Here is a 24,045-nt window from a genome sequence, read left to right as displayed (position 1 = left end):
TATCAAAATACAGTTACAAAACCAGTCAACATAATTTACAACTTGTAGGGTAATTATATATAATCAGTATAATAATGCTCTTTATAATAAGTATAATAATGCCCCACCCCAACCTAAACGCTAACCCCCACCATAAAGTGTGTTGATTTAATAATTTTGTTGCTTGTCTTAATTGTCACTTTGTATAATGCTTACAACTCACTGTTGATTTCCAATATTTTATGTTTTAGCCTTTTGTATACAGTTACATGATTTTTTACTATAAACTACGTTGCGATTATATATAGCATGAGTATGTTGCAATTTACTCCACCTATTGTTAAAGAACTGCTAGGCTGGAAAAGAGGAGAGATGTCAGCACAGGTAATATACATGTTTTATATTTTATTTAAACTGAAAATCGTAAATAATATACAATTTTTAGGATGAAAAGTTTGCTGAAAAGGCCATCAAAAGTTTGGTTAAAAAGCTGAAAAAAAGTGGTGGGCTAGATGATTTAAAAAAAGCTGTAACAAAACAATCTGTTGATACAAAATGTGTTAAAATTCCCCGCTCCTTGGATGGCCGATTACAGGTAATAATATGTTCAAATAAACCCTGTGCCTAAGCATTTGTATAATAGCTTTTTGAAATATATTTAATTATTTTAATGCAAATATTTGCAAAGTTTTAAAAAATCATTTAAAATCTTCCGCTAAGCGAATATTGCCGTTGTGAAGTTTTTACCTCATAACAAATATGGATGACATCGATATAACTTCTTAAAGCAATAATTTTTTAGGGATTTTTTAACCCCCCCCCCCCCCCCCCCCTTTTCGTAAGTGACAATATCGTTTTTTGTTTTGAAGCGTGTTTTTTAATGTAATTGGGTCACGCATCTTAACCTAATGCGAAACCAAAATCAAACGCAAAACGCCGTTTTTCGTATCTTGTTTGGTCGACCGTAAACGCAGGATATACTTTTTTTTTTCGCATTTCCTTATTCGTTCAGGTTGGCTGATTAGCAAGTGTGTGTTCGACAATTAACAACAATAAATCAAGCGGTCTCGCCTTTTTCTCGCTTATAACGTCGAGTTAGGCGGTGCTGATGTTTCTCGCAGTTTTCCATTTCATATACTTTTCGACTATTTTAACTACGTAAGTGCGAAAATTTTCGCGGTTCGCGCGTATGACTTTTATACGTCCGTTTTGTTTACATTTTAATGCTGTCTTTTGAACAGCGCTGCTTTACCGTTGCGCTGTGGAGGGCTGCCAAGTGCGTTGCGGACAAATGAAAAACGTATTTAAAAATATTGGACATATTTTTCTATTTTTAGTTTCGGCAATGTAATAAAACTTGCAATAAATTTAAAAGAAATGCCGTTATATCAAAAAAAATCGCGCTTGCTTCTCTCGCCAGGTCTGCCCTCTCTTAAAAAGGTGAACAACACTGATTTTAGAACTATTTAAGTGGCGTTTTTATGTTGTGCTAGTCGAATAAAACCCGGGAAAACGATCTTTGTTTAGTATTGCAGGTGGCGAAAGACGTGCTTGTAATTCAGCGTGGTCCCGTACATGGATCTACCAAAATCAATCACATATATTTCACGGTCTTGTTTTCGATTTACTCGTGAAGTTAACGATTGCACACTAAGCGGTATTATTTATGACATTATCACAATCGCTATTTTATGACGTCATATCCGTCACTATTTTATGACGTCATTAACGTCAGACGAAAAAGCGGGGGATTCCCCAAGTTGAAAATTCGGGACAACAAGTTTTGGCAGCAACCTGATATTTGTAGTCAGGCATGTAGCGTGACCGTTTCAAAGGGGGGTGTCCTGAATTTTCAACTTAGGGAATTCCCCTATTTTCCGTCTGACGTTAATGAATAATGATGTCATAAAACAGTGACGAGTGTGACCTCATTAAATAGTGATTGTAATGACGTCATAAAACAATCTAATCAGAAACAACTAACGTCCAGCAAATGCGAACGTGCGTCGTTGACACTCCTGCCAGGCGAAAAACTAAACCAAGACCGTAAAATATTTGTGATTGATTTTGGAAGAATCATAAACTATCAGCATCGCAGTTATGCCACAATTAGCGCAACATCTGCGCTGAGCAGTGTGCCAAGTCAGTTAAAATACAAGCTGCGGTTGAGGGGAAATAAGCTGTGTCAACTGCACACTAAATACGTGGTCTTAGATATGAATATGCTTGTAGAGAATAATTTTTTGTTAACTATCATAACTTAAAAAAGGGCGACTTTGAAATGCGAACGTCATCTTTATACCACCATTTAAGAATCTGCTTCAGTTAACAAAAAATCTGTTGTTAACCAATATCGTATATTAGAGCACACAACGAAAGACGGTTTGTCTTAGTGTTGTTAATTGTTGAATTCACACTTAATAATATAATCAGCCAACCTCAACAAATAACGAAAGAGAAAAAATATACTGCGTTTTACGGTCGACTAAAAAAAAGACAAAAACTGAGTTTTGCGTTAGATTTTGGTTGCGCATTAGCTTAAGACGCATGACCCAATTACATTAAAAACATTACCGCTTCTTACAGTTTGCTAAACCCTGATCAAAACTAACATAACACAATAATATCACTCCCCCAAAAAAGGGGGGTATCACAAACCCCAGCCCTACTTGATACTCCACTGTTCACATGATGAGTAACCCAAATCGCTGGGGTGTGGCGGGTACGGGCGAAGGCCGAAAAATTTTAACGTTTTGTGTATTCTAGACGCTAAAAACGGCGATTATTAGGAGCTTACGGCTGTTTAAAGTCGTCTATTTGACGATAGAAAAATTGCAACACCTCGTATTCAAGTCCGATTGTCTTATTCACGTCCGATTGTCAAGTTATTTCAATTGAGCGCGAAACGCTATAGAATTGCGGTTTCAGAACAGCCTCTGTGACGTATCAACCACAAACTGTTACACTTCATTGTCAGCAAAATTAACGATGCTTATCAACAAATTTGTTGATATTTGTAGTTTAATTTCGCCGATGGTATGAAGCGTGGCTTTAAAATCGCCCTTTTTGAACTCTGTATAATTAGTAAATTATTTAGATGAAACTGTGCAAAAAAAATACAAACATGGCTTATGACTAATTTAAGACGGCCATTTATTATCAGTTTAGCGGGAAGCTATAGTTTGCCGACGTTTTAATGTATGTTTTAAAATGCGGCGGTCAAGCGCTCCTTTTCGAGATTGAGACTAATAAAAAACATTCAATAGAGTGACCTGCGGCGAAGACGTTTGCTCTAGCTTACACGCCTGTTTTCTACATTGTTGAGAATGTTCGTTTCAACAATAAAGTTATCAGGCGTGTTTGTGAGATAACTTGAGCTTGTGACAGACGAACTGCTAAATGAAACAACGATAATGAGTGGTGATTAGGCATTGGCGGCGATGAGCACCGACGTGTTTTCAATGCCAGGTGCAATGTTTCTGATGTAACATCGCAGCAAACACGATTGTATTTTTTTGATCATTGTTTACTGAGATTTTAAAGGGGGGTGTCAAGACTCCTAGACACCCCCCACGCTACGCCCCTGTTTGTAGCAATCAGATGTCAATAAAATGCAAACTAACAAAAATAGTCACCAGATACACATATTCATTTTATTTGAAGGTGTCTCATAAAAAGTCTTTACCTCATGTTTTATACTGCCGTTTATGGAGATGGCCAGATCTTCGCAATCACCACGAACTTCGACCAGTTGAAAAATGTGAATATGCATTTCAGCTAAAAAGAGATGAGGTAACACATATGATACTAATTTGTGACCCTTTTCAGATTAATTTATAATTTTGAAACAAAAATAAACTGACCTTTTGAACCACTATCGAAGAGATAGTTTTGTCTACCCTGTGGTTTTGGACAAAAATGCCTACTAATAAATTAATGACCTTTTAAGTTTAGTGTATTGCAAACCAGAGTCAATAATCATTCTTACATTGAAAAATGTGAACATTACCAATTACCATACGGACTGTTTCAATATTTTTCGAAAATGCAGGATATTATTTTAAATTATGAATGCGGTTAAGGTATTTATTCGCATCACTTTAAGTTTTTTGTTTTTAAAAAGGAAAATCATTACAGTTTGAAAATGATGTAACCAGTTAAGTTACTTTAAACTAAAGTAATTGTTGATTTACTTCATGTTTGTACATGATTGAGGTGATATTCCATCACAATAAAGTAACTGCATTTATAAACTAACAAATAGTATAAAGTGATATAAACAATGTCATAGACATTCAAGAAAATTTCAAAGAAAGACGGGCCTCGCTTGATGTCTTTCTGATCAATTTTGAAAAACGGCTCTGTGTTTAGTGCATTAAGTGTAAACAAAAATATTGGTGGTGTCATAAACATGATTGTACACAAGTGTAAAATTTATAGCGCCTGTAATTGTGAGTTGTGACTACTGCTAAATTTGTAGTCAAGAAGTCAATATTGCTATAATTGGGTCAAATTTCTTTTTGGCAAATAATAGCACAGCGCGATCCCCCAAATAACTCCTTGCAAGCCCCTCACTCCTTTACTGGAGTGCTGTGTGACGTTGCCCCTCCTTTTGTTAGGCAGCGATGGCGTTGCTCTGCCAGCGACCAAAGGCAAAAGTATAGCATCATCTGACAATCGTCCGGCGGACAAACTTTTCAATTTGATGCAAGCAGAGCAGGCTAGAAAAACAACTAGCCTGCAGTAAGGTTCAAACTCACGACCTCCGGTCAAGCCGGGACAGACGCTCTACCAACTGAGCTATGCAGGCTCAGAGAGGAGCGAGTCGAGAAACAACCATACGCCAATGCTTGCTCAATATGTTAGTACAAGCAACTTCATATTGAAGGGGATTCACAGTACCGTATCATTTATTCAATGAAACATATGTGCACACATATGTGTGTTAACAATTAATTGAGCAAGCATTGTCGTATGGTTGTTTCTCGACTGGGCAAAACAGTGCCGTCCTGACGGCACCGGTCAAACTAGTGCATCCACACGTAGTCACCAAGACAGCCGATGCCAGACCGATGGCCGACAGGTTCGGGCAATATTTGGCCCATTTAGGCCTTCTTTCGATGAATTTAGGACTCATTCCGATGGATTTAGGCCTTATTTCGATGGTTTAGGCCTTATTCCGATGGATTTAAGCCTTATTCCGATGAATTTAGGCCTTTTTCTGATGACATTAGGACTAATTACGATGAATTTAGGCCTTATTACGATGAATTTAGGCCTTATTTTGACAGATAAGGTCTTATTCAGACGATTTTGATCTTATGCTGTACTGGATATTACTGCGTATTGGGCTGTATTATATCGTTGGTCTTAATACTTTGGTTTTATAGATTTTTCTGCTTTAGGTATTGTTGCTTTTTAGGGGTCTTATTGTGTGTTCCCTTTATATTAATAGATAGTTTATATGACAGAATGACTATTTGTTAGCAGATTCTAGTTGAAATTGGTATTTAATCAGGGTTGGAATTTGGCAATCGCCCGCTTGCCAATGCGAGTGCAATTCGCTCCTGGCAAGTGCTGATTGACACCCACTCACCTGACTGGCGAGTATGCAAATTTTACTTCAAGGCCAACTCTGTTAATATCCTTCTAAATAATACCAGCTTTACCCAGGTTGATTGAAATTTTCTGCTAAATTGACGTCGTAAATTAGCAACTGATAGGTGTTTTTATATGTGAAGAAAGATATACAGGAAAAAATAATTTAGTGTTGGGAAGCACAAATAAACCAGTTGTAATATTAAGAAGCTAGCTATTCTCGAATAAACTGGTGTGTAATTATGCAACTAAAGCAAAGTTAATGGCATCGATAAGAAACATTGAGTTTAATTGGTTTAAATTAGCAAAATTGTTATCAATTGAACTTGACACATTGGACAAAAACGTTTAGCAGTACTAAATATCCACTAACAAAACACCCCCCCCTTTGATGTCAGTAAAATAAAGTATGTTTAAGAAAATAGCCGATTGTATGGAGCGTAATTTAAATCGCCCTTTTTATAGAGATATCCTTGGAGATGTTTTAACAAAAATAAATTTCCTGCTACAAATGAGTTGTATATCTCAACAAAATGAAACAAATAGGTCCTGGTGGTTCAAGATTAGCATGGACCCTAACCTTTGTTTAGCAACTGCTTCAAACACCTATATGTAGCTAACTGTCACTGTGTTCCGACGCGAAAAAACACAGTCTAAACTCTAAACAAAGTGGCTCTTTTTTGTAAGGAGAAGAGCTTTACTCATCCCCTAGTCTCCTGACAGGGTTGTTTTGTGCGATGTGTACTGGTGCAAACTTCAAAGGGAGACACTTAATTATGTTGCAAAGATTATTTTATAAACGGGTAGAGAGACATACAATAATATTAAGACTCTTAAGTCTAAACAAAAGAATGTTTTTACTGTTTTGTGATTTAAAAAAAGTTTAATAAATCATGTTTATCTGTAGGTTTGTGTCAACCCTTATCATTACACAAGGGTGGAAACCCCAGCATTACCTCCTATTCTTGTTCCACGGCAAAGTGAACCAATTCCTGCAGAATTTCCTCCTCTTGATGATTGGAGTATTGTGCCAGAGAATGCAACATATCAACCAAGTAAAAATACCAATAATTTGTTAATTATTTTTTGGCAAACACGGTGTTTGGTATTTTTAGGGGAAAGATTTTTATTTGTTTGATGACTGACAGAAAAATGAGGATGATCTTTCCATTTGCTTTTAAAATTATAGATATTTAACTATTAAAAACATGTTGTCACGAGAAACCACAAGCACATCTTTGTAACCATCACTTCATCTGATTTATTTAATTGGTCGGAAAAGCCACCAATGGTTGTGCAGGAAAGCCACCAATGGTTGTTGTATTTACAAGTTACAAACCATCTTAGCTCATTCCAGTGTTATAGTTGTTTGTAAGGAATGCCACAAATAAGGACATTTTGATAATTTAAAGATACAGAAAGTTCAGACTCCTTGATGTGAGTCTAGAACAGGGGTTCTTAACCTTTTTTAACGCAGACTCCTGAAATAATTTGATTGGTTCAGGTGGACCAGGGTTCTGCATGAAATTTTTAGAGATGATGTCACAAATTAAAACAAGTAGAGTTAAGAAACCAGCTGTTAGTTCAACAAATGCAAAACTTAAATAAAATCTAAATACAAGGATAAGGCGGCAAAGCATGTTTTTCATTATATATTTTTCTTTTAATAAACCTAATTGTTTTTCAATTTATGCAATAAGAATTGTATTAGGCCTTCATGGACCCCCTAAAACCCAGTTTAAGAACCTCTGGTCTAAAAATTATCATCTGGAATAAGCTGTTGTACTTTTGTGTTACACTAATAAAAATAGTCTGTTTGAATCTCTTCTTAAGTAATACCCAATCTTTTTTTTCGGCTTTCTTTTCTAATACAAATAAAATGTTAATATTGTTGATACTTGATGTGGCTTGATTATACAGTCATCCTGTAGTTTGTACATAATGTTTTTCATTTTTCTACAGACTTACTAGAGCAGTCATTCTTTTTATAGTTACACCCAACCAGTCACATGGTTATTTACATGTGAATTTGCAAAAAAGTGTCACTAAGCATACAAATTAAAGTCTTATTTATTATTTTTTGTTTTCTTGTTTTATGTTGTCCAGCAGCACCATCTAACAATCCCATTTGGATTTGAATCCAATGATTTAATATTCTACTTTGAACATCGCTACTGATGATGCTTTTAGTAGCAAAATATATTTTTATAACATCCAAACAAACTGAGTTTCGGTTCACTAAGTTCTGTACTTAGTTTAATTTTTATTATTGATGTGCAACCAGAATGGTTTGTTCTCGCTAGGGATGTTCAAAGTAGAATATCAGATCCATAGATAAATGAGATTTGAATCCAATTTTGACAGTTATATCGGGTAATTGGAACTGATATGAATTAATCTTTTACTGCGTAAGGTTGCTGCTAATTGTACATACGCGAGTGGTAAGTTTTGTGCTTGCTTTAAATGTTGCCTCCCAGTGCGGCATCAGCATTTTTCGAGCGAAAAATTACTTTGCGTCAATTACTGCGCGTCTCGCGTTAATTTGCGACTAATAATTAGGTGTCCATCAAGCAATTATTCTCATGAGCGAGCTACTGACGTTTAATGCCAGCAGCAAAGTTTGCAATTTCCTAACTTCATTCAGTTACAAAAGTAACATTCCCTCGTAAAAATGTACTGCCTTCGACAAAATGCGCTACAGGGTTAATTAAGGTCACTCTTGTACTAATTTTCAATGAGGTAATGTACCTTGTAGTTAAGTATTGGTTATGCATTACTGGCAATGGTAACATTGTATTCTTTGCAGTACATTTTTGACTGCATAACAGATCACATTAGTCAAAAAAGTAGAACTGAAACAACAATGTTTTAGAAATCAGGACTGAATTGCTCTCCATTGTTTATGTGTATGTTTCATTTTACTCACTTATATTAGCAAAATATTAAGTTTTGGCAACAACCTTGACATGCATTACAGTTTACATATCTGCCTCAAGTTGCAGTGTTAAGAATGTTAAACATTTTGGAAATTATTTTTTTATTACAATATACACATGTTAGCTAATTGTTTTGCAATTTGTTGCTGTGACTGTAGGCCCTGTAGAGCAGTGCTCTCCAACCTTTTTAATAAGCGATCCAAATTTAAATAAAATGAAATCAGAATTACATTGCGACCCCATTTGTTATCAAGTAGTAATAACAATATTTTAAATAATGCTGGAAGTAAGTAACACGAGCGAATATGAATAATTACACATTTCCAAAAAACAAAACTACATAAGTGCACCAAAATGATTTCACAAAAATTGCAATATGTTGCAACAGTAAATTGCATTCAGTGTGATGGCTGCGCCTGCATAATGTTCAATAGTTTCTGCAAACGCGACCGCATGTCATGCTTTACTTCCAAGCGATTTACGATGTTACGTTTTCAATATGCGCATTGCGCCGAATTTTGTTAAACAAAGCCATGTGGTTAAAAACGGAAATAGTAGTTAACTCACAAAATTGGACAGAGTCGGATAAGTTAATTGCATCGAAGTCCAGAAGTAAATATTTATTTGCTGAAATATTTGTAGCTTAAAGCAGGTCTTAAGAGCTAAAACGCCAATTTAAAGTAAAATAAACATAAGCTTATCTTGGCTGTGTATTAGTTCGTTTATTAGGGTGACGTCATTGTAAAGAAAACAAAATACATAAATCGTACTAAAACAGCAGAAATATGGTGAGTGGTGGCGACCCCAGAAAAATTTTAGGCGACCCAAATGGGGGTTGCGACCCATAGGTTGGAGACCACTGCTGTAGAGGGTTATTAAGATTAATCACCTATTTGCAATTATATACATGTTTAAAGCTACTGCTGTTTTTGTCAAGCTTAAAAAATGGATCATAATATTTGCGGCTGTAATGTGCTACACTTCACCAAGCATGTCACACAAACATGAAATTTGGAAACACTAATTCTCTTTTCTTATTTCCAGTTGCCAGCTTAATATGACTCATAATCTAAGTTTTTCTTCTCCTTTTGTTAGTCTATTGCTCTATGTGAAAAAAACACTTTCCGTTGTCCTGTGGCCAAACTAAACCAGAATTGTCTAAAATACCTAGATTTCTGTCATCTCGAAACATTTATAGAATTTGCCAGTTATAATAAATTTTCATAACTTTCTTGGCGTCAAAGGAAAGACATATATATTTTATGTTTAAACTATCATTATGCTGGATACAATTATTTTTACATTTTTTTATCTTTCGTTTACCTTCTATCTTTGTATTCAAATTAATCAATAATATTACTCCCATATTCTTTTAAGCTATGCAGCCTTCAGGAAATTTTACTGTGCCAGAGAGTCCCCCACCAGGATACATGAGTGAAGATAGCGAATTCAGTGAATCTGGTTCAACATTATCAAGTCCTGGGCCATCTACTACATTTTCTGGTTTGTTTTAAAAAAGTCTCCAAAATAGTGTTACACACTAGTTAAAATCTTGTTTTAGTCTTTTATTCAGTATTACACAATATTGGTCAGTTTTATTTGCATAAAAAAAAAATTTGTAAGTTTTTGTTTAAATGCCGTTTTTAAACAACACAAACAAACAAAGAAATTATTTTGTTTTTAATAGATGGAACAAGTGGTCAATCAGCATCATCGGGAACCGTATCCGATGATGTACAGTCAGTGGCCTATCATGAGCCTCCTTTCTGGTGCTCTATTTCCTACTATGAACTTAATCAACGCATAGGTAAGACTATGTATGAAATACTGTGTAATATGTGATAACAGCATTATAACTCCTTGGCAAAGCACACAGCAAACATGCCTCATCTGATTTTTGTTGTTTGTTGAGTCTGTATATCTACATTGCTCCATACCATGACTTTAAATGTTCTCGGGTGGTAAATAACTCCATAATTAACCCTTCATTAACCCCACCTGTTTATTTTGTTGGGAATTACATTTAATTTAGAAAAAAATATGATACTTGTTGCCTTTGCAAATGCTGTATAGAATTAAAAAAATAACAAGCAAAAATCTACATTTATCTAGATTAGGTTGCATATAACTTGTCATTTCCTTTTATTCGTTTGGCCACAATGAAACCTCTAAAAATATTTCCCTGAAGCCGAATAAAATAATAAAAAAAATTTTTTTTTTTTCTGTTAACTATAAAAGTGTTGACCTTCTTCTATGTGTTTAAAATCGTATGGCGCCACCATTTGACTAATTGTTAATAAATAGTTTATTTAGTGCTTTATTACTCAGCCGCAGAAAGAAGTGGCATACTCTCCATGGTGCCAGATTTCCCACAGTTATTTATTAGGTTCCATACTTAGTAATGCAGACTGGTTAAATTTGCTGGCTTATGCGCTGACACACACTATTCGAATATAAGTGTGCAGTTTGCAAGTGTCGGTGCACTGCAACATGTAGTGCTTACTTAGAATGTTGTTATCAATGTGTCCCTGCGTTTTTTGTTATGCACAATCTTTTTTGTGAAATGCCAGGTGCACCATACAGATATCTATCAAATGATTTGCACATTATTAAAACATTTATGTTGCGAAAAATATTATTGTAATGTTAAAAACGACTTTTTTTGCAAAAGTATTACACAGCAGTGTTCTTGGTAACATAATTTTGTTTTGCAAAAAATTTGGGCATTTACACACATTTTATCATAGAAGTATACACTACACAAGCCCAAAAAATTAAACAGTATTTTTTACAGATTTTAAACACCAAGTGTCTCATGTAGCCCAGTATTTGCAACATTTCATTGTACTTTTTCAATTATTTATGTATGCGTTTATATTTTCTATTTTATTGTTTTTGGGAAATATTTTTTGCATCTGGCAGCTTTTTTAGAATTTGTCAGTTTGGTGGATTCCCATAATTCTCACACCATCAAAGAAATGACAGGTGTTTCTAAATGATTAATAAAAGGAATGACATAAAACCAGTGGTGCCGCTAGGTCTGCACCTTGACGTTAGCAGACCAATGAAATAAGGTAATCTCCTAGGCCCATTTGGGAACTTTGCGTTTGATAATTTGCACACTTTGTGCACAGATTTTCAGCCTATGCATTAGATTTAAGTCACACTAATTTAAAAGGAACACTGCTCCTGGACAAAGACTGTTGACTCCACAATTGACTTGGCAACTGATAACACACTACTTGGCAAAGTAGAGCTTAAAAATACATTGTTTACAAATTTAAAAAACTGTAGTCATCTTTTTAACATTTTTGGTTCACTCAAAAAAAAAAAACTTGCAGAATTAACCACTCAAGCCTAGTTTATCGCATTTTATTGAACTCAAACTTTGTTTTTGCTTTTTATAGTTTCGTTTCTCAGATTTGGACAAATGTATTATACACTATACAGCATTGCTTTTTTTGGCTTGTGATTTGCAATTGTCCGATTTCCTATTTTGATAACTAGGTTTTTGTTAATTTTCTGTCAATTAGTTTTACGGTGTACTTCAATTGTTTACACAACATTTTTCTAAAATAATCAGCGTCTTGTTTAAATGTTTGTCTTTTTGTTTGTCTTTGGAACCACCAACAGTCAGTAAAACATCTAAGATGTTTGGATGACGATGCTCAGACACTAATGCAGTACTTCAAACAACAATATGTTGTTTAAACCAATGTATTTAAATAGGTCAAAATTTTGTCAAAAAAATATATTTTTAGGTCAAATTTTCTTATTTTTAGGTCTAAAAAATAATTGCCCCACACATCAATCAAATAACCAAAGCACCATGTAAGCACTATGTAAACACTGAAGGCCCTGTCTGTAATACAGTGTTTCTTAACCTTTTTTATTTGGGGGCGCACTTAGAGACGTATAAAAACGTGGCGGCGCACCTTACGAGCGAAGCGAACGCGAAATTTTTTAGGTGTACCGACATTTCTCTTAAATTGCCTGTATTTGTTTGTTATAGGGGTTTTATGGTTGCATATCTTTAAAGGGACTTCCAGCCTTTGACACTAAAAACGTTATTTTGTACATTAAAATCCTATTCCGATTAATTTTGGACTTCTTTCGACATGTTTTTTCCGTTTGCTCGCGGCGCACCTAGCAGCCCTACATGGCGCACCGGTTGAGAAACGCTGCTGTAATATATAACATTTTAACACCTTGTTATTTTTGTGTTTTGTTTATTTTTGTTATGTTGTTATGCATTTAAATTCCTATGGTACGGCTTTAAACAACCATAATGTTTAATTTTGGAATAGGAATCATAGTAGAGTTATCCCACTATATCAGTTACGGATAATTTGGCCAATATTAAATTTCTATCAAAATATCATAATTGGTGAATTTGGGTCAATTTGTCTGTCAATATTTTGGTATGAAAATATTTTATAACATTTTCTTAAAAACAAACAAATTTTACATTTTTTTACTGTTTTGTAAGCCAAATTTCATTTTTTTAACTGTTTTATGTTTTATACCTGTTGTAAAACAGGCTACAAATTAAAACAAGTAATATGTAAAACTGCAATAGACACATGGCTCAGAAACCAAGACAGCAGTGAGCGAAGAAAACCCCTATAGCTTTACACATTTTTTTAATTGGGGCACACTAACAAGGTTTAAACTTTTTTGCGGCATACTGGTAAAAATGCACTAAATTCTCAGTCTCAAGCAAATTAATGCTAAAATTCTGACGTTTTTTTTTACGGTCTTTGCTCTGTAACCCCTTACTACGTTGAATCAAAACACATGGATAATATTAACAACAGTAATATACTGTTGTTGCCAGGCCTTGTTTCAATTGTACGGAAGAACAATTTTACAATTAACAACGTGGCATTTAAAACTAAAACCTCAAACTTGTGTTTTGTATACCAATGAAGATAATTTATATAGTGTGAAAAGTCAATTAGAGTTTGCAAAATATGGCGTTTATTGCAGAGATCAACCGATATCACCGTTTTGGACTGATACCGATACCCAATTTTTTATATACCTGGGAAATATTCAAAACTAAAAAAAAAATCGGAATAACGTTTTAGTTAATATACCTGATGTATTAAACTATTATTTTGCATATTAACTCGGCATGATGCTAAAACCCAATTTTTTTATCAAAAATTGGGTAAGTTGTTTAAAACATAGGTAATTCTATAAATCAAAAACAGCTCCTCTGGTAATTGTAATTGTTACAATTACCAGAGGAGCTGTTTTTGATTTATATTACTATGCCTGGTAGCAACAGTTTATGTAGGTAATTATGTCATATTGTCGTACTAAAATATCGGCCTACATTTACTGATACCAATATATTGGTAGAAGCCAAACATCAACCTATATTATCGGTAAATCGATATATCAGTCTATTTCTAGTTTATTCCAGCAGTTTGAACAGCATTAAATTTTTAGTTTCAAAGAGGATTTTTTTTTGTTTGACGCAGTTTTGTACCGAGATTACGTTTTTGCTTTATGCAAGTCCACAATTGCTGCTAAAACTAAAGGCTTTACATGTGTAAGTGATTCCAGATCGATTTTCGTCACAGGTTTTTGCTACATAAAAGATGTGTGACATGCTTAACCTAAGGGTTGTGTGCTATAGCAGAGTATTTAGCCTTCCATTTGAGAAACTACACACAACATTGCAATTTGGTTTCATTTTAAATTGCCACAATCTTGTTTGAATCATTGGCTAAGACATGCAGCTTCAGCAAACTCTTACCACTTGTATTAGATTGTCAAAACAACTAACGACAGGACTTAAAATAATAATCAAAATATAATTATATTTAATAAAGTTGACAGAATAAAATTAGAAAAACATTATTGTGTATAAGAGGCCATAATTTAATGGCTTTGATTAACAAATTGAGGCTTGTTATTTAACAACAAAGAACTGGTAAATACTTTATTTAACCTTGGCAGTGCCAAGTTAGAATTAAACTGGTAAATATTCAAATTAACTGCCTAATAAATTGTTTTTCTTAGGGTTACAAAAGCGCTATGATGCAAATACACCTTAACCGTAACTTTGGTTATGTGTGCATTGTGCATGCGAATTTTTAAACTGTCTGTCTAAAAATATGACCATGCCAAATTGTTTAGGATTGTATTTTGTTCATTTGTACAACACTAAAATCAGGGGATTGCATAGATTATCAAAAACTAAAATGTGGTTTGCGATAACAAAATGTTGTGGAACCACTATTCTTAAAGTAACTAGGCCAATTTTCAATTGCAGAAAATCACTGGACTGCCTCTGGTTACCAATTGTTATAATAAAATGCTTCGAATGTTTTCAGAAAACTTTGGTGTCCAATGCCAAATCAAAAAAACTTTTTCGGGTGTTAACTAAAAATTATTTTTAAGGTGAAACATTCCATGCAGCCCAGTCCTCCCTAACTGTGGATGGATTTACTGATCCATCCAATGCAGAAAGATTTTGTCTTGGACTTTTATCCAATGTCAACCGTACGCAACATGTTGAAATAACACGAAGGCATGTTGGAAAAGGTATTCAACGTATATACAGAGTGGGCTAAAGTAGTCCTACAGTTATAAAAAGTAGGGTTCGGGTCTAAAAGTAATTTTATTGTTTTGGGGTTCTTCTCATACACCTTGTTCTTTACAACACCCCCCAAAAAGAAATCCATTGGTGTCAGGTCAGGTGAGCATGGTGGCCATTCAATGCTACCTCTTCCAAGCCAGCGTTGTGAAATAACTGTAAGCCTACTTTTGGCCCATTGTGTTTTAGTCCTATTATTTTCATTATTACTGTGTGTTTGGTGATTGCGAGTAGGCACCGCTAGAAAAACTTTAATATAACATACAAAAAATAACCAAATATCGGTTAATAGTTTTTTAGTCCATGCACGTTTTCATCCGTCAGCTGTCAAAACAAATGTATAATAAATCGAAACACTTGTTGCCTTTCGTCCCGAATTGCAATTGCAATGATGTTGAAAATGTTTGCGGTTAACGTATATCAATACAGTAAGAGACTACGTTACTATAGATTCCAGCGTTATCCAGGTAGGAAATAGTCCAAAGCCATCAAAAGTAAAAAGTGGTTATAAATAACCAGTCGTATGCCATAATAACAAAAACAACGTTTAGCAATAGGTCACAGAGTAGAAAACAAATTCTAGGGGCTCAGAGCTCTTTATCTCTTACTAAAATGTATTTTTTTCTTATTGTCATTTACATTATCAGCGATCAGGTTACTTTGTTACACAGCCAAGTTACTTATAGCCCCCATTTTCCTTCTCAGGTGTAGTATAACTGTCAATGCGCTTATTTTGCTGTTGACCATAGGAGTAAAAGTGAATCGCGTAGCGGCTTATTACGCACACCCAAATGATTTAAGCTTTAAGGATAAGCTTTGTACCCATCGAATAAATAAAACAATTTAGGCACTGTGTGTCGCGAACCAGGTCGACTAAATGAGGCATTACCTATTGTTATAAGAACCTAACCCTCGCTGTGTGGAGGTACTGTTCTTAGTCTAAGACAGGAGGGCTATTTGATGTGCGCGGGGGGGCATATCCACTGTTTGTTTGGTCCAACGAACGGACAGAAGAGAAAAGCCCATGAGCACTTCCAAAAATAAATTCGTTAATAACATGTTGATAAACTTTTTCTACTTTTTTTCATTTATAAAGGTGTGAGACTTTACTACATAGCTGGTGAGGTATTTGCTGAATGTTTGAGTGACAGTGCCATATTTGTACAAAGCCCCAACTGCAATAGAAGATATGGTTGGCATCCCGCGACTGTTGTGAAAATTCCACCAGGATGCCACTTGAAAATATTTAACAACCAAGTAAAACAAATTATTAATTATGTATATACTAACTAGTATGATTTTGCGGGCTTAAAGATTGCTGATTTTCATATTTTTTAAGTAAATTGCTGATATATAGAGTACTGTATATGTATGTATTTCTTTATCGTTTTTGTTCTAGTCTTTCATTTAACATGCTATTTGTTTTCATTACTGCAGGAATTTGCTGCTCTACTTTCCCAGTCTGTGAATCAAGGTTTTGAGGCCGTTTATCAACTGACACGGATGTGCACGATCCGCATGAGTTTTGTTAAAGGTTGGGGTGCTGAGTATCGCAGGCAACACGTTACCTCAACGCCGTGTTGGATTGAGATGCACTTAAATGGACCCCTTCAATGGTTGGATAAGGTTTTGCAACAAATGGGCGCCCCACACATTCCTTGTTCAAGTATGTCTTAGTATGACAATTCACAGTTTTAATCAGGCCTTGGGTTTATACGTGAAGAAGAACACCAAGGGCAAACCAACATTATGGTGTGAATTTTATCATTTATTTGACCTTTTTTAATTTTCAAGTTTATAAAACAGATCTGTGTTTAGTATGGTAAGGTGTTCTTGGCTTACTAAAAACGTCTCAATAAGCAAAACATCTCCTGTCTACCCATGACAAATAAAACTGAAAAATTATCGTAAAATTTGTTCTGCTTATCATGTAGTAATAAAAAAAAAGATTCAGGTTGTTTACAACACTTGAAAAAATAGCTGCATTTTATTTAAAAAATAGCTACATTTATTTAAATACTTGTACAGCTGTGTTACACAGAAAATAAATTGATACAAATTTTACATTGAATAATGTATCGCGTGGTCTTGAATTACAGCTTTTCTGTCTGTATAAGTTTTTGTTATTATACTTTTAACTTTAAGAAATTTGCGACTGTTTTAGCTGCTTTTAAATGTGTCAAAATGCCATATCGCCTTATATAATACATACAAACTGTTTATAAAATTAGGCCACATTTTATTATAGGCTGTTTAAAGAACTAACAAAGAATAAATTTATTGTAAACTTTTTTTTATTGAACATAGTTTTAAATTTGTTGATTTTTACTGCGTGGATCAAGTGAATTATTTCTGCCATTTGTCTACTGTACAGTTATGCTTTTTGTATGCCGTCGTTTTTATTATGTTATATTTCGCGTTTTTTCACAGCAGAGTTTGCTTCAACACGTGGCGTCCTTTCAAAGCCAAGTGTTTTGCTTACCTATTAGCCAGTTTTAACATGTTCCACTACGTATGTAATACACATCTACCATCTGGTAGTATTAATTTGACTCGTTTATAATATAAGAAACCTGGGTCGTAGGGCATGACATTTTTTGTAGAGATGACGTCACAAAGTTCGTCAAAACGTGACGTCACAAAGTTACTTTAAAATTATCTAGTTAAGAACACCACACAGTTCGTATATTTTGTTAAAGTTTTCGGTTGAAGGTGATGTTACCTTCTTGGCTAAAACAATTTTATCAAAATTAACCAAAGACAGTAGTTCTTAACCTGGGTCCGCGAAGAAGTTTTAAAGGGGTCGCGAGTCAGTGATGCTCTTAAACGATGTTAAAAAATGAAAAAACGCCCTTCTATCAACGCATACGCATCTATACGGGTAACAGACAGCTAGCCAGAATGGCGGTATGACTTACCTACAAACAGCTCCGAGCTCAAAAGCAAGTGTTGAACATAATACAGAAACAACGAATCAGTGTGATGTGGCCAAAGGCAGTATGCTAATTGTTCTGTCATAGTCGTTAACATGTTCGTATTTAGTACGTTTTGTCTGGAATAGAGTATTACCAATACTTGAAACAAACTAGCAAAGCGCTAGTTGTTGTTCGCCACAAAATCGTATTATAATTGTACTGGAAATTCAACTTCAGCTATATTTTGAATTTACATTACTCCGAGGTACTGTATATTAATATCATTTCAGGGTACCTATAAAACGAAAGTGACATATAACGATTCAATGTGGCAGTTTGGTTTTACTGTGATAAAATCCCGTGCAGAAGAAACCAAAGTGTGTTTTGTGCACCTTAAACAGTTAATTTACAAAGTTCCTGTTGTTTTCCGGCGAACTATCGGTACTGTTCATATATGAAATATTAGTTTGTCTATGGCAGTGGTCGGCAAACTTTTTTTGTTCCGGCCCGAAGTACTATTTTCAGCGCTATTGAAGGCCCACTATCAAAAAGTGGCGGATTCAGGATATTTGATTTTAAGGTGAAATATAACACGGCGCCTCGATGCCCAAAACACTGCCATATCAATGTAAAACATATTACAAGACGAAGAATATATGCGCGAAGCGCGAAAAAAAATTCAGTTACATACAGTTTAAACTTTAAAGCAAAAAAATATAGTTCGATAGGCTCCCAGAACCTCATTTGGCACGTGGGCCTTTCCAAGCTGAGCCAATTTAAAAATTCTATGCCACACCAACTGTTAAAATAAAGTGCATTGAATGTACGACTATCACGCGGCCCACAACTGCATTATGACACTAAGCTGTTCAAAAGTAACTCGCGGCCCACAGTTTGCCGTCCACTGGTCTACGGCGCAACATAATACCATAAACATAACGTACACGGGCAGTCGGGCACGGCCCGTTTGGGCTGAAATGATTTCCTTACAACCGGGCAGACACAAATAACAGCTCGCGCAAGGCCCTAAAAACTTTAGCGTTTATATAGTAAAATGTAGCAAAATCATATTTTGGGGACATGGCCTAGTGCCTCTACCATCACTGTGTAGTTCGTAGCCTAATGTCCATTAACATTCAGGAAACTTAATCTAAATATAAGAAACAGCGGAACACATTTATACTTCCGAGGAGAATAGATTAAGTGATTCGAACGAAATGCGTTTTAGTCACAGTAAAACTAGTTTTAAGAAACATATTCGTAATTTTAAAATGGGTTTTGAGCGTATGTTAATCTCTTTTTCCACTTAGTGTAAAGTTTAAAAACATTATTGTTTTATGTTTTACTAGACGAAATACCCGGCGTTGCCCAGGTTAAATGGAATATTTACCGATTATTCGTAAGATCTTCGTAAATGACATAAATAATGCAAACATATTTTTTTAAATGTCATAACAAATTTGCTTATGCCTAAACGTTTGAACTAAGTGTCACTAAATAGAAATTTCAAATCATGTGATGTGAAGTCGGTTAACTATAGCGCACAACACTTGGCTAAGCATGCAATACATCTTTTAAGTAACGAAAACCCGTGACGTTTGTCAATTGAGAATAACTCCCAAGCGTAAAACAGGTTGCAGCAGCAATTGCTTAGACTTGCTTGATAGCGTCATGTTTAAGCAAATACGTAATCTCGGTGCTAAACTGCGTCAAACATGAGAAAAATCCTATTTGAAAAAAAAATGCTTACTGTTATAACTGCTGCAATAAACGCAATATTTTGCGAACTCTGCTAAGTATTGCGTGGTTAAACACATTGTAAGAAGTCATTAGGCTTTGGCCTCAATCACTATCGCTAACAAACGGCTTGAAAATAAAAATTCAATTCTTCGTAAATTTGCGAACTCTTCCTAAATTTTACGCGTAAACAGGCATCAATAAGTTCCTAAACGTAATAGTCTTAGTTGGAAACATTAAAATTTTACTTTATGAAGGAAACGTACTTAGTTTTATTTTTTTATTTCCCGGCAGGTAAATTAAACTTGGACTATCTTTTACTTACTGCGACAACAAACGCGATATTTTGCGAACTCTGCCTAAATTTGGCTTTGTTAAACTTAAGTCTTTACTTGGAACGTTGCACACGTTTGTTAGCATAGTTTATAACAGTGGTTCTCTATCGGGGGTCCACAAGAAATTCTAAATGTACCTATATTAAATTAACTAACGGTGGGGCTTGGGATACATGCTTAAACACAATCTTGGTAACATTTATTTTTATTTTTTTATTAATAAAATAGATAGCGAAAAAACGAACAAGAAAAACAAATCAAAATAGTCAAGCTCTCAAGCAGCTAACGACCATTTACTTTTGTGTTTTGTCATACTTCCTCTTTTTAAAGCCGAATATCGCTCGGAAGTTTGCACAGAAGATAGCAACAGTAAAAATTGTAACATAGTCGGGACAGTGTCGGCATATTTACGTTGATAAATAACATATCGCGCGCATAAAAGGACACAATTCACAAATGTTTTGCACGGTTCGTTTTGGTGCACTCCATAGAGTCATTGCTGGCGGGAAAAAACACACGATATTCGTAGTTTAGTACTTAACCACGCACTCACGTTTTCCCAGTATAGACACGTAACAGGACACAAATAAAACAAGTGGTACTGGGTTTCCGAGACCTTTTTGCAAAAAGTACATTGGTTAGATTCGGTTTACCAAACGAATAAAGGGAGTCGTTTGTAACAATTGCGCCCAAGTTAAGCTTTATCTGAAAGCTTCTTAGTTTGTTTTCGATTGTTGAATTGTAGAGGTTGCGGTAAATTTTCTCCCATGGCAGACGTGCACTCCCGCAATTTAAGGTCCAGTGCCATTTTAATTGAGCTTTTGGAGGAAAGAGAATTGTTGTTTGTATTTTTTCGTAAACCGATTTGGTGGAGTTATACTGCTGGATAAATAATTTTAATGTTTGGGTTCTATACGATCGGAACGTTGTTGCGCTACCCGAATCCCATTCTTCTGGGAGACTCGATATTAATTTTATGAATTGGACAAAATCTGTGTTGTTAGGTGTAAAGTTAAATTTATTTTCTAATGTGTCATATTGCAGATACTCGCCGTTTCTATTCAATAAATCCTGGTAAAAAATTATATTGGAATCTATAAGTGATGGCATAAAAAAAACATTTAAGCGGAATTTTACTTTTTTGTTTAGCCAAAGCGGACGGCTGTTTGACTTTGGATCTATAATTTCCAAGAGTTATTTGCACGCCGTTATTGCGCAACGTAACGTTCGCATAGGAAGTATACGCCTTGTGATTGCATTGTTTGTTCCTATGTTCCCATTAAGAAGCGCTTCTAATCTGTTACCTTGGATAAAGGGGCCTTCGATTTGTTTCCAATCAGCTTCCGCGTTTTCGTCAAGTAGTTTAGAGATCCATTTCGTATGTAAGGCTAACAAGTAATTATCTATATTGATCATTCCTGCCCCCCCCCCCCTAAATTGGTAAGAAGCCCTAAATTGGTAAGAATTTTGAGGGATTAGTGATGTATTGTTATGCTTGGTACTATACACAATACTAATAAAGCAGAATAACTTGATTTTAGCTCCTGCTGATAGAAATATACTTCGTTTTTACTGGCACCAAAACATTTTTTTTTATTGCAACAAGGCAACGTCAAGTTAGGTAAAATCAACTTATATGATATACAAATCTTTGGAATGGCCTTTTTGATCAGTCTAATTAATGTATTTTTTATGTACACCTAACTGTGCTGGTTGGTAACGCTGTTCTGACAACAACATTTCTTAGCATTTATTTTCGTATAATAGTAACAGCAGCAGGTAGTAGTAAGGTTTAATTGAAGCTATATGCATAAGTAGATTCAGGTATTTTATTTAATTGCTTTTAATATCTCATGGATGTCCGGAATTATTTGCTGTGTTTTATATGGTGTTTGTCTGTGTCATCCACTAACAAACATTGGCCACCAGATGACCAATCCATCACTAACTGGTGTTCAAATGGCAAAATGTAGGATATTATCATATTCATTCCAAGTCTGGCGCTCGTGGAGTGCGGAGCGAAAAATGGCAAGCAGACCAAGTTACGCTCAGGCAGTGAATAAAAATGCGGCCAGCTTTAAGAGGCCGAATTGCTTAAGTATGAGGACAGTTAATTTATTGAAAAGAGACGAAATTCTGAATCTTATAAAAAGTATCGATTATCCGCTGAAGAAATTAGTTGGGATTGCAGAAATGCGAGGCCAAAACGTCGACATAACTTGCACCAATAGACAAAATGTTTTGGAACTTTACACAAAGCTATGCGCAGCAGAATCCGTAAAATTTGTTAAACTATACGAAAATGACTAGATTAACATCGCAGTTGGCTGGGTGCCTATCCCTTTCCCCAGTGAACTCACAGCAGAGGAAATATCGGCAAAATATGGAAAAGTTGAAAAGGTAACACACAGGAAGGACAAGGTTGGGTTGCTAACCAGAATGAGAATCTTGACAATGAATTCAACGGACGTGGAGAAACCCTTTACCAAGTTATATTAGGATGGCGGACTGTGAATTTTACGTAACATATCATGGGCAAGTGTTCACTTGCAAGTATTGTGACGAGAAAGGTCACAAACAAGCAAACTGTCCCAAACGTCAAAAAGATTTTCCCCGGCTAGTAAAAAGACAAGAAGAGCACAAGCAAGCCAAAGCACACGGAGAGACAAACGATAACGCAGTTGCCCCCCAATCTAGCGCTGGCGGCAACAACGCTGACAATCCACACTCTACAACAGCCGTAAGCAGCATTTTAAACGATGCTGATAAGAACTCCCCGGACTTCAACTCTGAAAACAACGCCAACATCAAGTCAAGCACACCGAAGTTTACCAACAACTGGTCAAGGAAAAGGCTGCAACGAAGCCCAGACGAGCTTCCTAACAGCAAATCTATTAGCCTATGTGCGACCAGAATTTCGCTGACATGCCCTGGCTGACAAGCTGAAGCTGTGGTTTCGGCTCAGTCGAAAACTTTCGTTTGCTGGAGTTGTTCCAACAAGTATTCCGTTGCAATGAAGTGCTGCACGGACGAGTTATTTCTGGTCGAAGAGGGTAAAGAAACATGTCAATGTCCTTCATGCGAAGGGACATTGAGACGTATGCCGTGCTGCGATGAGCTCCAGCCAGAATACAAGACGAAGGAAGATGTGCTTGAGTGCATACAGTGCGAAAGGTACTCTGTTGTCTGTAATTGTTTTACTGTTAACTCGCTACTTAAGGTTACCATGTGTAAAGCGTGTAGTAATACCCATTGCCAGTATAAGATAGTCAACTGTAGTTGCGGGAAAAAGCATTCCTGTCTTATGGGTCCCAATAAAGCGTTTAGATGTGATTGTGGCATGGAGTACGAGTGGGACATTGATATTGGTGTCGACCGCGTTTAAATACTATTTTTATGTCTTTAAATATTATTTCACACAACGTTCGAGGTTTAAACATTGCTATGATAAGAAAATCGATTTTTAATTTTTTACGTCGTAAAAAGTGTACGTTGCCCTTTTGCAGGAAACCCATGGTAGTGCTAAGCACGAAAAGTTATGGTGTATACAATGGGGAGGGGAAGCGTTTTGGGCGCACGGCACCTCAAGCAGTAGAGGGGTGGCAATACTAATCGACAAAAACTTCTCTTCCGTCTCAGGCACACGGGTAGACCAAGAAGGTCGATACTTAATGGTTGAAACTACAATAAATGCAACCCCAATAGTAATTGTTAATGTTTACGCGCCGAATAAGGACGATCCAGAATTTTTCATCAATTTATTCGCCGTACTTGACAGCTTTTCCAATTCCCCAATAATCATGGGAGGGGAATTTAATCTAGTTCTGGACAATGTCCTAGATCAAAATGGAAGTAAAAAACATCGTAACCGAAAAGCAAGAGAAAGTCTTTTGCAATATATGACACATTAACAGATATTTTTCGCCACAAATTGC

General features: G+C 35.5%; 1 protein-coding gene across 3 annotated transcripts; it reads left to right on the top strand.

Annotated features, from left to right (window-relative positions):
* The first annotated feature begins 205 nt into the window (after positions 1-205).
* Positions 206-17,691, top strand: LOC146138087 (SMAD family member 3-like). Of its 3 annotated transcripts, none has more exons than XM_083394890.1 (9): positions 209-363; positions 425-574; positions 3,643-3,771; positions 6,485-6,632; positions 9,891-9,999; positions 10,166-10,320; positions 14,928-15,071; positions 16,220-16,380; positions 16,561-17,690. In XM_083394890.1, the coding sequence occupies exons 1-9, from the start codon at positions 289-291 to the stop codon at positions 16,798-16,800; spliced, it is 1,311 nt and encodes a 436-aa protein (XP_083251016.1). In that variant the 5' UTR covers positions 209-288; the 3' UTR covers positions 16,801-17,690. The 3 variants fall into 3 exon arrangements, with proteins under 3 accessions (XP_083251017.1, XP_083251016.1, XP_083251015.1); XM_083394889.1 differs by having other exon boundaries at positions 210-363; positions 9,891-10,016; positions 10,201-10,320; positions 16,561-17,688; XM_083394891.1 differs by lacking the exon at positions 9,891-9,999 and having other exon boundaries at positions 206-363; positions 6,485-6,544; positions 10,254-10,320; positions 16,561-17,691.
* Positions 17,692-24,045: the final 6,354 nt, after the last annotated feature.

The sequence above is a fragment of the Ascidiella aspersa genome, chromosome 7 (assembly GCF_963924565.1).
Source record: "Ascidiella aspersa chromosome 7, kaAscAspe10.2, whole genome shotgun sequence".
Classification (NCBI taxonomy): domain Eukaryota; kingdom Metazoa; phylum Chordata; class Ascidiacea; order Phlebobranchia; family Ascidiidae; genus Ascidiella; species Ascidiella aspersa.
This window is presented reverse-complemented; position numbering and strand designations above follow the sequence as displayed.

Excerpts from the sequence above, each read along its gene's own strand:
- LOC146138087 (XM_083394890.1), top strand. The coding sequence starts at position 289 with ATGAGTATGTTGCAATTTACTCCACCTATTGTTAAAGAACTGCTAGGC. Across the intron at positions 15,072-16,219 it reads ACGAAGGCATGTTGGAAAAG|GTGTGAGACTTTACTACATA; the intron begins GTATTCAACGTA and ends TCATTTATAAAG. Across the intron at positions 16,381-16,560 it reads TGAAAATATTTAACAACCAA|GAATTTGCTGCTCTACTTTC; the intron begins GTAAAACAAATT and ends TCATTACTGCAG.